Raw genomic sequence first — 10,974 nt, forward strand, 5'->3', positions numbered from 1 at the left:
CTCTAATCAGAACAGTTCTCTTCCAGAAAACTGGATTACTGGTGTCCCGTGCTCCAGCCTGGTGTCTCATGGAGTGCTTTGGGCTGGAAGGGACATTAGAGATTACCCAGTTCCACGCCCTGCCATGGGCAGGAACACCTTCCACTATTCCAGGTTTCTCCAAGGCCTGTCCAGCCTGGCCTTGGATGCTTCCAGCAAGGAGAAACGTACCCTTTTCCCAAACTGCCATATCCATGCTTGGGAAGGGACACAGCCAGAGCTGTGAAAACAAGGATGTGCCTTTAATGGTAACAGGGGTGTCTCCAGAGAGCTTTGGGACCTTCAGAAACAGAAAGCTTGCTTGTCTGTGCACCATAGTAGAGCTACTCATACTTCTCATGGTCACCTTTTAATTTATTATTAATTTATGATGAACTGCTGCATGCCAGAAAAGCTGTCCATCCTGGGAAGAGCACAGTGGTGGTGCATTCCCTGCCTTAAGGAACTGGAGTTTAGAAATCATGGTAAAATGCCAAGCTAGAAGTTATGGCAGCACTGAGCCAGGGAGGTAATTCCTGAGGCCTTGCTGGGAAGCACCCACAGCTGCAAAGCACAGATAGAGGTGTAATTCCAAGTGCTGAGTGCCTGGTGCCGAGTTAAAAATGGCCTGCTTATGGATGATGGGGGGTGATTACTTCGACAGGAGTAAGTGGATTTAAGGCTTTGAATCTGGAGATCAAAGGGAAAGGAAACTCCTTGGAATTGCATTTGTTAATCTTCAATCAGTTTCAAAGAGGATCCTGAGTGCCTCTGCCCTCTTTCCCCGTGTGCAGACGTGCAGCCAGACGGAGCTGGAGAACTGGATCACGGCGATCCACTCGGCCTGCGCCACCGCCGTGGCGCGGCAGCACCACAAGGAGGACACGGTCAAGCTGCTCAAAACAGAGATCAAAAAGCTGGAGCAGAAGATAGACATGGACGAGAAGATGAAGAAAATGGGTGAAATGCAGCTGTCCTCTGTCACAGACTCCAAGAAGAAGAAGACCATACTGGATCAGGTAAGCTCTTGCTCATGTGAAATTAGTCCCTAGTGAGGGTTTAATGCCTTTCAGAGGTTGATGTGAGCTCCCTGGAGCCAGGTGGGAGCAGGAGAGCTGGGCTGGCTGCCTTAGCTGCACCATTTCTCCACTAAGGTCCAGCATGGGCTGTTTTCTGCTGGCCTCCAGGAGATTTGGATAGCAGGAGGTTGACTGAGGAGGCTGCCAGGCCACGGCTGGAGGATGCCATGGGGAACAGCTGCTCACACACCAACAAACACTGCTGCTTCTGCTGGCAGCTGGCCTGAAGAAGCCATGCCTGGTTTCTGCTTGTCACAAGGGTCTGCCTTGACCTTGTGGCTGCATCCCTGGCTCCCCCTGGGCCCGCTCCTCCTGCCATCAAGTGGACAGCGTGGCTGGGTTTCAGAAGCAGAGAGCCTCGAGCAGATGTCTCTCCCGCTGCTGCAGCAGCGCCTTATTTTGGGAAGCTTAACATATGGCTCCTGCTTCCCTCATTTGGAGCTCTGCTACCACGGCTGCCAAGTGTGTAATGCAAGGCATGGGAAGTGTTTGGGGCTGAGCTAAAGAGATTTGTACCCCCTTGGAAGCCAGTGAGAAGGGGAAATAGGGGAGAAAGGGGAGGGAGATGCTAAAGAGCTTCACTCAAAGCTGTCAGTCACAGTGAGAGGGCAGAGCAGCCTCTCTCTTTATGTAACTGAGTTTGTCTGGATGCTTTGAAACTGCTTCCTATAAGCTATTTGAATTATTTAAATAAGTCCTTCCATAGGCTGATTACAGCACTCTTCCACTGATCAGATTAATTATCCCCAGTGTATGGCACTTTTTCAAGCTCTGTTGTTGCTCACAGCAAAGCTGCTGCTGTGGCTGCTGATTTGGGATGCCCTGTGCCTGCAGTTTGGTGGGGTTTGCTCTTCTGGTTCCTCAGATGCTCTTGATGCATGAAAAAAGCCTCCTAAGGGACTGCTGAGCAGAGAATCCTGGAAATACAAAGAAAATTAAAAATGAAATTTTAATCCTGTTAATTAGCATTGTATCAAAGGAGCGGTTGTCCCAGGAGGAGACTTCTGCCATGAATGTAGAAAAAGTTGTTTTCCATCTAATGAAAACTCTTAATATTTGCGTCCTTTGGGGGGTTGGGAGGGCGGGGGAGAGTGGGAAAATCAGGAATCGGGGTTTGTTGAGTGAGATCAGCGTTGGTGAAAAGGATGTGCTGCTGGGAATTTTTTCAAGGCGTTTACCAGCCTCTTCTCCCCTTCTCTCCCCTCGCTCTGGAACCTCGGCCGGACCCAGATCTTCGTGTGGGAGCAGAACCTGGAGCAGTTCCAGATGGATCTGTTCCGGTACCGCTGTTACCTGGCGAGCCTGCAGGGCGGGGAGCTGCCCAACCCCAAGCGCCTGCTGGCCTTTGCCAGCCGCCCCACCAAGGTGGCCATGGGCCGCCTGGGCATCTTCTCCGTGTCGTCCTTCCACGCGCTGGTGAGTGGGCACGGGCAGGGCTGGGCACTGCAGGGTCAGGGATCAGAGATCCTGCTCCCAGAGGGGCTGGGGGTGGCTGAAGGAGCTGCTGCTTGCTGCCTCTTCGACCTGTACATGTCATTTTGAATTTCCACCATCGACAGATTTTCCTGTTGATGCCTAGAGAGGCTACCTGGAACAGAGGCAGGACAGAGTTAAAGGAATAAAGTAGGTGTTTATTAGAAAACCTTCAAAGGATGCACCTTGGGCTGTGACTCCAGCCAAGATGGACTCTGAGTCATGAGTTTTCACGCTTTTAAAAGTTTTGGTCCATTTCCACATTTAATTGTCCAATTACAGCTCCAGGTGATGCAGTCCCATCCTCCCAGATTGCTCTCCTCAGTTCACTGCTGTTTATACATTTTGGGCCTGAGGCTGCAATGGTGTCCTTGGTTCTGGGGCTGGAAAAGGATTGCTGTGTCTGCCTGAGCCGTGAGGAGAACTTGCTGACACTCTATATGAAGTTCAGAGTCACCCACCAATGCAGTGCAGAATCTGGAAAAAATGAAAGCTAAAATTTAAGGCATCACTGTTACAAGAGCAGGGTCATCTCAAGTGCCCATGAATTTGGGCTTGATCCACACATCCTGTGAAGACAGTGGAGCTGCTCTGAGACCCTCAGCCTGTGCTGGCTGAGACCTTCTCAAGCATATCTGACTTCCATGGATGGAACTACTGACCAGTTACTCCACTATCCACCCTCTGGTCATCAGCACCTGATGCTCCTCAAGGAAGGGGAAATGTTCTTCTCTGCTACCTAAGGTGTGGCAAATAATGGTTGTTTAAATTGAAGTACTGTAACAACCCAGCTCTTAAAAGTACAGGGAAATGTTTTGCAAAGTGCTGGGGTTTTAATGAATTTAAGTTCTTATAGTTTCAGCTTGGACTCCTGGAGTTTCTCAGAAATAGCTGAGCTCCACTGTTGTCTTGTAGATGTCAGCTATACCCTTCAACTGAATGCAGAGCTGTAATTCAGTTAGGGGCGTTTTTATTCTTTCCTATATGAAAAGATTAGCGTCATCATCTGCTAATTGCTGGTGGATTTATTATATTTTTTAAGTGGCGGGCTGTAATTTGCATTTATGCTGGGAGGTTTTTTTGCATCAAGCAAAGCACTGAGCGTTAGGCTGAAAAACAGTCTGTGTCTTCATGCTGGTGTCTCTGGAGAGCCAAGGGAAAAATATGTTTTGAAAATGTTGTGTTGGAAGAGACACGTGTTCTCTTCTCAGCAAACTCTCATGTCCTCCTTTGCCCCCAGGAACGAGGGGAAATGCAACCTCATGTTAGAAACCCTAACTCAAGTTTCAGGGAGGGAATTTACCCAGAGCAGCTGTGGCTGCCCCTGGTTCCCTGGCAGTGCCCAAGGCCAGGCTGGACACTGGAGCTTGGAGCAGCCTGGGACAGTGGGAGGTGTCCCTGCCATGGCAGGGGTGGGGTGGGATGGGCTTTGAGGTCCCCTCTGTCCCAAATCATTCTGTGATTCCATGAGCCAGATCTCCTGCAGATGTTCCTCAGTACATTCATCCAAGGATGTGCTAGGTTATCCCAGGTGGCCCTGCATAAATGTCCCAGGTAGAACCGTGGGAGCTCTCACGGTCTGGGCTGTAGGAATGGAGATGACAAAGTGTCGTTCTGCTGGGCTGTGAGAAGGCAGCACTGAGGTTCTCAGGAGGTGCAGTCAGCAGGGTGGGGCTGGCTGCTTGGCTTGGCTGTGCCTCCCGTTCATACCTGCTGTTCTACCACTCCCTTTTTGGCCTGAGGAGCTCCTCTCCTCAGGCCACCTCTGCATGGGAAATCTCCTTCGACTTGGGCCTGACCACTTCAGCTCTGAGTAATGTCCCACCGATCTCCTGCAGAGCTTCCTGGCCTGGGAAACGCTCCCCAGGTAGCTGAGATCAAAAAAGGCAAATGGCTCTTCTTGCCACAGGGCATTTTGCCGAGCAGTTGACACTGCTCTGATGGGAAGGGTCATTTCAGCTCACTTTTCCCCTTCCTGTGCCTTGCTCAGCCCTTCAGATGTCACTTATCTTTAAGGAAGTGCGGGTTTAAATGCCATGACCTGCCTGCAAGCTTTTATCTGGCCTTGCTGCTCTTCTGAGTCAGCACCAGGATGCCCAGAGTGCTTCCACAGGAAAGAGCAAAGAGGAAAACCGAGTTTTTGGGAAGCAACAGATAAGTCGGGGAATCTCGGGTTTCTTCAGCTTTGAAACCTTGCAGGAAAAGAAAAATAAATGAAAAAACTCAAACCCCTCACAGATGTTGAGGTTTTTCTCTATGTTGATTAGGCTGCTTTAAAACATCTCACATTAAATGCCAAAAAATGATGGAGGTGGCGTGTAGTGCCCATTTCAATATTTGATGTTGGGAGAAGCCAGTTAATTTGCAGTAAGACAGCATCCCCACTGTCCCAGCAGTGAGAGCCCTTGGTTGCCATAGGATTTGCCTTTTCCCCCAGCCCAGCCCCCAGTTTGGTGTGGGGTGTGTTCTGGGGCTGCTGCTGATCCTGAAGCCATGTGGCATCGACAGGTGGCGGCTCGCACAGGGGAGTCGGGCGTGAGGAGAAGGACACAGGCCATGTCCAGGTCTGCCAGCAAGCGGAGGAGCAGGTTTTCTTCCCTTTGGGGGCTGGACACTACCTCGAAGAAGAAGCAAGGGAGGCCGAGCATTAACCAGGTAAGCAGGTGCAGGTTCCGGGGTACTGTTACTTGCAAGGTCGGTTTGTTAGCGGGCAGAATGCAGTGACAAAGAGTCACTGGCACAGAATCATCGCATTCCTCATCCCCCTCACAAATCAGGGGCTGCAGCTGCACATCGGTGCACAGCAGCTCCTATCACAGGTTTGGAATTTGCCCTTTCTTTAGCTGAATTCTGTTGTTGCATTTCTGCTGCTTCTGCTTTTCCTGGAGGTGCCTTCCCCAATCTCAGGAGCAACAAAGCAGCAGTGTACAACAGATACAGCTTTGAAGAGAAAAAAAACCCAAAACAATCCTGACTTGCTTGGTTGTTTTTAATTTAAAATTATTAATTTGTACAATGCTTTAAATATAGCTGAGTTTGCTGAAAACTCCCTAAAGTGATAAGAAACTTTGCATTCAGTCAGGACACTCCCTGTTTTGCTTCAGATTTATAAAAAAGGAGAAGTTGTGCTGTTTCCACCCAGTCACTGCCCAGATCTTTCTCTGTGTTCCACTGTGGTAGGAAGGTGCTTCCCTGTTACTCTTCCCAAACATCCCTAATTACAGCTTTCACTTTATGAGAGCCATACCTCATCTAATTGCAGGAAATGTAGGTTCTGCCTTTCTTTCTCTTCTCTCACTTCTTGTGGGGAGAAAGGCTGGGGACAGACGTTGTTGTGTGCCCTGTGATTTCTTGTGCTGTCTGTTCAAGCAGCAGTGGGTGTTTGTTTTGTTCAGCAGAGGATGAAGGCTGTGGAATTGTTCAGCTTGCTTGGAGCGAGACACTAAAAGTTCACCTGATATTTAGAGGCTGAGCAAATGCCCAGGGTTTGGTTGGAATGCAGCTCCATGAGCACCTTCCCAGTTCCTTGTGCCAGTGCTGCAGTATCCTCATCACTTTGTATTTTCTTGCCCCAAATACCTTGTCCTGAGCTGGGATCCTGCCTGTGCTGTGTTTTCAAACCTTTTTTTCCCTGCCCTGAGCTCCCCCTTTTGTTTTTCCTTTCAGTGGGGATAATTGCATTCTTCATGCTGCCTCCCCTGCTCCTGCCCCCCTCACTCCTCCACAGCACAGGCATGGAGAAGGATTCTGTCCCAGGTTAAAGGAAAGTCTTTGTGAAGAGAGTTGTAAAAAGTGTGAAGTTTTGAGAAAGTAAATTGAGAGTGGCTAAATGCGGTGCCTGAACACATTTCCCTCGTGTGTGCAAAGTGTTGCCTATTGGAAGCAGACAAGTGTAAGTCCCTAAAAGGCAGAGACCTTTTCCCATCCTGCCTGGTCCCTGCTTCTTTTTAGCCAGGGAATAATTAGCCAGCCCAGCAACTTGATCCTAGAGCTGTGCTGATGTGGAGCTATAAAACTGAACTTTTCAGTTTTCATTATTGGATTCTGCTGCAGCACCAACCCTGCCTGCCCATCTAATGCAGTCCTGTGCTGATTTGGGGTGGATGCTGCAAATATTCCTGTTTGATCATTCCTCCTGGCATGGGATGCTGTTTATTTTGCCTCTGTGGCTCGTGCTGGGTTACCAGCTCCTGTTTCATTAGAGAAGGGTTCCACTGACTTGTGCTTGAATGTTTGCTGAGTACATTTTGTCAGCTGGCCAGCCAAAAGCAGAGCCCTCCTGAGTTCTCAGCATTGGCAGAGGTGGGGAAGTGTTCATTTCCCACTTTTACTGATGGGGAAGCCCAGCACAAGGAGAGATAAAATTAGTCCAGCTTCTCCAAGGAAGTCAGGACAAACATCCAAGCAGAAGTGGCCTCTAATCTTCCTGTACCACCCCATCACCATGTGTTTTTCACCTCACCTTCTCTTCCATCCAGCTGCTGTTTTCCTTTTCTCCAGTGCATCTGCAGCAGAGAGGCAGGGAATGTTGGAGAGGTCCCCCAGCTCAGTGCCCTGCAAACCTTTGTGGAGAGCCCAGGTCTGGACAGAGACTGGTGCAAAGGTGTGCCTGTGCCAGTAAAGCTACACCTGTGCTCAGGAGCAGTGGTCCTAGTGAGGAACTGGGGCTGGGGGACACAGGACAGCACTTCTCTTTATTTAAAGAACAACACTTGGAGTGAGCTGACCTGGTGCTTGGGATCCCCTCTCTGCTGAAAACACCACTTTGTTCTTGTGTTGTTTCTCTTTGGATGACAAGCTCAAGCAAAAAGAGGTTAGAGGGGCTGCTGGATGTGACCTACCCACCCTGAAGAAGGTTTTCCCCACCCCAAATTTCTGCAACAGTGAAAAATGTCTGCAAGCAGTGTGTTTGGAGATGGATGTTCGTATTTCTCAGTTTGAATTCCATGCTGGATGTTAGACAGACTGTTCTGCCCATGGCATGTGCTGCACACAGGGAGTCAGGCTTGGTGTTTTAAAGCAGATTCCCTCTGTTGTTCCTCAGGTGTTTGGAGAAGGAGTTGATTCAGTGAAGAAGTCTCTCGAAGGGATCTTTGATGACACAGTCCCAGATGGAAAGGTAAAACCCTCTCCAGCTGCCTCCTTCCCCCACATTTGCAGGCAGTAAATTCAGAATAAATACTAAGATTTGCTATTTTGCCTTTTCTAAGCATAGGACCTGCAGTACCTACAACAGTTTTGTTGGCATTGGTTTGCCCAGAAACAGCACATTTCACTTTTAAATTTAAATCTGCTTTCATCCCTACTATTTTTTGTTGCATTCCTAGCATTCCCAGTGGCCATAGGGTGAAATCCCAGGAGAAGCACACTGCAGCAGTGTAGCTGTGTGGGTGGCACAGGAGGCATACTCTATCCTGCTCAGGGAAAACTGCAGGTTCCTGTCCAGACAAGCCTTCAACCTGGGCTCAGGAGCAAAAGATCTTCTCTCTAAGAGGGCTCTGATGCAGCACATCATGCCCTAGTTATTGATGAAGAGGGAGCTGAGTTGGGCTGGGATAGGCATGATGGATTTTTGTCTGTTTAGAGGGAGAAAGAAGTGGCCCTGAGCAGTGTCCACCAGCACAACCCCGACTGTGATATTTGGGTGCACGAGTACTTCACGCCCTCGTGGTTCTGCCTGCCCAACAACCAGCCTGCCCTGACAGTCATCCGGCCTGGGGACACCTCCCGGGACGTGCTGGAGATGATCTGCAAGGTAAACGTGTCCTGGGGCCGGTGGGAGATCAGTGCAGCCTCTGTGCTTGGACTGCTCTGCACTGGGACACCAGCTCTGTGTGGAGTGAAAAGCACAAATTGCACCGCAGCAGAGAGCAGGAGCACAGCGGAAAATCCCCTGCAGCTGGAGCGAGCTTGGCGTGGCTGCAGGGATGGGCAGCAGGCTGGGGTTTGCCTTCCCTGCTCTGGCTGAGCCTGGGAGCTCTGCCTGTGCTGCTGCCTTTCCCAGAGCCAGCCATCCTCTGTGGCTCCAGTGGGACCCAGCTGAGTGTGGGACCCCTCTCCCAGCCCCTGGGCGCCCCACACTCTGGTGGTGCAGCACCCTGGTGCCCCAGCACCCCTCCCACAGCCCCTTCCCCCCTCTGCCAGGCCTCTGCCAGGCAGGTGAGGTGATCTCACCCCTTCCCAGGAGCCAGGGGACCTGTTTGCACGTGCCATGGCTCCTTCCTTCCCCTCGGGCTGGCACTGGGGAGAGCGGCAGTACCGTCAGCAGAAGGTGCCTGTGTTTGCTGCCCGCGCTGCAGAATCAGACCCGACCTCATGTGGGTGGCAGGAGGGGACAGGGGAAAGCTTTTATGTACATTGGAGTGGGGGGAAGAAAAACCACCTGGATTTCTTTGCCAGATGAAGTATCAGAGACATTGGACCATTAAAAAGAGTTACATCTCTAAAGAGTTGGAAACTTTGACAAATTAAACACAGGCTTTCAGATCTGGCAGCTGCATAATGTGTGTTTTCTGAGCCAGCAAGACCCAACTCCTGTCACGTGCTGCTCTGAAAAGTGAGTCTGCTTTGTACAACAACAACAGCAGGAGGAAAGAAAACATTTATTACTATCGAGAGCTTAACTTTGGGGACTTTCAGAACGTGTTGCATGTGCTTCCAAAGCGAGGGAAGGTGAGAGAAAGGCGTTTGTTTCCAGTAATTGTACGGTGCGCTCGTCTCTGCCAGGTGCGCTGCAGCTTGTGAAAGCTCTGCTTTGTGTTCAGCAAAAGATGACATTTTTGGAAAGAGTCATAATAGGAAGCTGGATGACACATTATTAGTAATGATTTATTTTTAGGATGTATGTTTTCCTTTGGGTAAGGGTGGGTGACTCAGTGGACTGAATCCTTGGCTGGAGTAAGCTGGTGTAGCTCTGTGGGTTCAGCAGGTGCCTGCTGAGGGTCTGGTCTTTCATTGTGCTTTTGCTGCAGTGGGTGGGGGTGTGTAAGGAAAAGGGGAGGTTGGTGAATGTTTTTGCAAGAGCTATTATCTGTTTCTTTCCTTTCTGTAAGAGTTTTCAGCCTGAAAAACACTGTTGAGATGCCTTTTTTCTGTAGCATTTAATAATCTCTTTCTTCTGTCTCTTGCATTCAGCTCATTTTCCCCCCTTTAATATCTGATCCACATCATTTCACATCAGTTTGCCATCTGCCATCTGAGAACCAGTCAAGTTCTGGTACAGTAAACATTTCAAGCTCTACATTTCATATAAACCTCCTCATGTTTGTAGATGTGGTTAAATCTGTGCTGCTAAACTGAGCTTGATTTTTCTGTTGGAGAACATTTAAATGTGCTAAAGTCATTGTGGAAAATGTGTTCTTAATGCTAACATTGCTGCTTGTTATTGTACAGCGAGTTAGGCTTTGGAGGACGCTTTGTGACACTTCTATGATTCAAGATTGGTGGGAGGAGTGTGTAAAGCACTTTTAAAGTGGTTTCTCAAAGATTTCTCCTAAAATGTAACTAGCAGCATCACTTGGAAGGCAGGAAAACTCAGTGTATATGCATTAAAATTGCTTTCTATGGCTGATAGGAAATAGTTGGTCCCTTCCAATGTTAACCATCCTGTGATTCTGTGATGACACTGCTCAGTGTTATCCAATATATATGCATTACTAACATTTGCATAATGCTGTGTCTTAAAATGGAGGAGGAAATCACACTCTGTCTATGAATTTAGGCAGAGCCGGCGTGGAGATAACACCAAAACCCAATATGAACATAATAGCAGTAAAAAACAAGCCTAGATGACTACATGGCATTTTGTCTTTTGACTACATAAAAAGCGAGGCAAGAAAAGTTTGGGATTTTTTTTTCCCCTCACAATTTACATTTTTCAAAGGGATCTGCATGAGGGGTGAGAAGCAGGTCCCCCAAGGCCTCTGGGTTTGTGCTCAAAGCCTCTGAGAAGGTGCTTAAGCCTGGGATGCTCTGGGGGCTCCTGAATGGGATCACAGCCTGCCTGTAAATTCTTCTTCTTCTCGAGCACCTCGGTTAAGTTGTCAGGTTGTGCTTTAAACGGGGTTAGCTGCTTAATTTAGTCCAGACATAGCCAGAATTATTAGGAGAGAAATAAATGAACCAAGGAGCTGATTTGGATGGCTGAAAGGTATTTTGTGTGGTCTTGAAAGGATATTCATATCATTAAAGCTGCCCTGTTTCTGCTCCCACCTCCCCACAGATGGATGCAGCTCCCAGCAACAAAAAGTGGGTTAATGGTTTGGCTTTTAGGGCAGCCTGGCTGTGTCCACGTTCAAGGGACCTTTTCCTTTCACTTCAGTAGAACATCATGGCCCTATTTGAAACACTTTAACTAGTGTCAGATTTTGAGGTAGACACAGCCTTGGGGCAACTGTAGGATGTT

At 49.0% G+C, this 10,974-nt stretch overlaps 1 protein-coding gene across 11 annotated transcripts in view; it reads left to right on the forward strand.

The window, feature by feature from the left end:
- TIAM1 (TIAM Rac1 associated GEF 1) overlaps positions 1 to 10,974 on the forward strand; it is a 155,661-nt gene that overhangs the window by 105,812 nt on the left and 38,875 nt on the right. For all 11 annotated transcript variants that reach the window (XM_088051022.1, XM_088051018.1, XM_088051019.1 and 8 more), the window contains 5 exons: positions 813 to 1,037; positions 2,328 to 2,513; positions 5,079 to 5,225; positions 7,615 to 7,689; positions 8,155 to 8,325. In XM_088051022.1, coding sequence (XP_087907148.1) covers positions 813 to 1,037; positions 2,328 to 2,513; positions 5,079 to 5,225; positions 7,615 to 7,689; positions 8,155 to 8,325 — 804 coding nt within the window. The remainder of the gene's footprint in view (positions 1 to 812; positions 1,038 to 2,327; positions 2,514 to 5,078; positions 5,226 to 7,614; positions 7,690 to 8,154; positions 8,326 to 10,974) is intronic.

This window comes from Pseudopodoces humilis, chromosome 2 (assembly GCF_049639895.1).
Source record: "Pseudopodoces humilis isolate 2021_Gansu_Grassland_sample_001 chromosome 2, ASM4963989v1, whole genome shotgun sequence".
Taxonomy (NCBI): Eukaryota; Metazoa; Chordata; class Aves; order Passeriformes; family Paridae; genus Pseudopodoces; species Pseudopodoces humilis.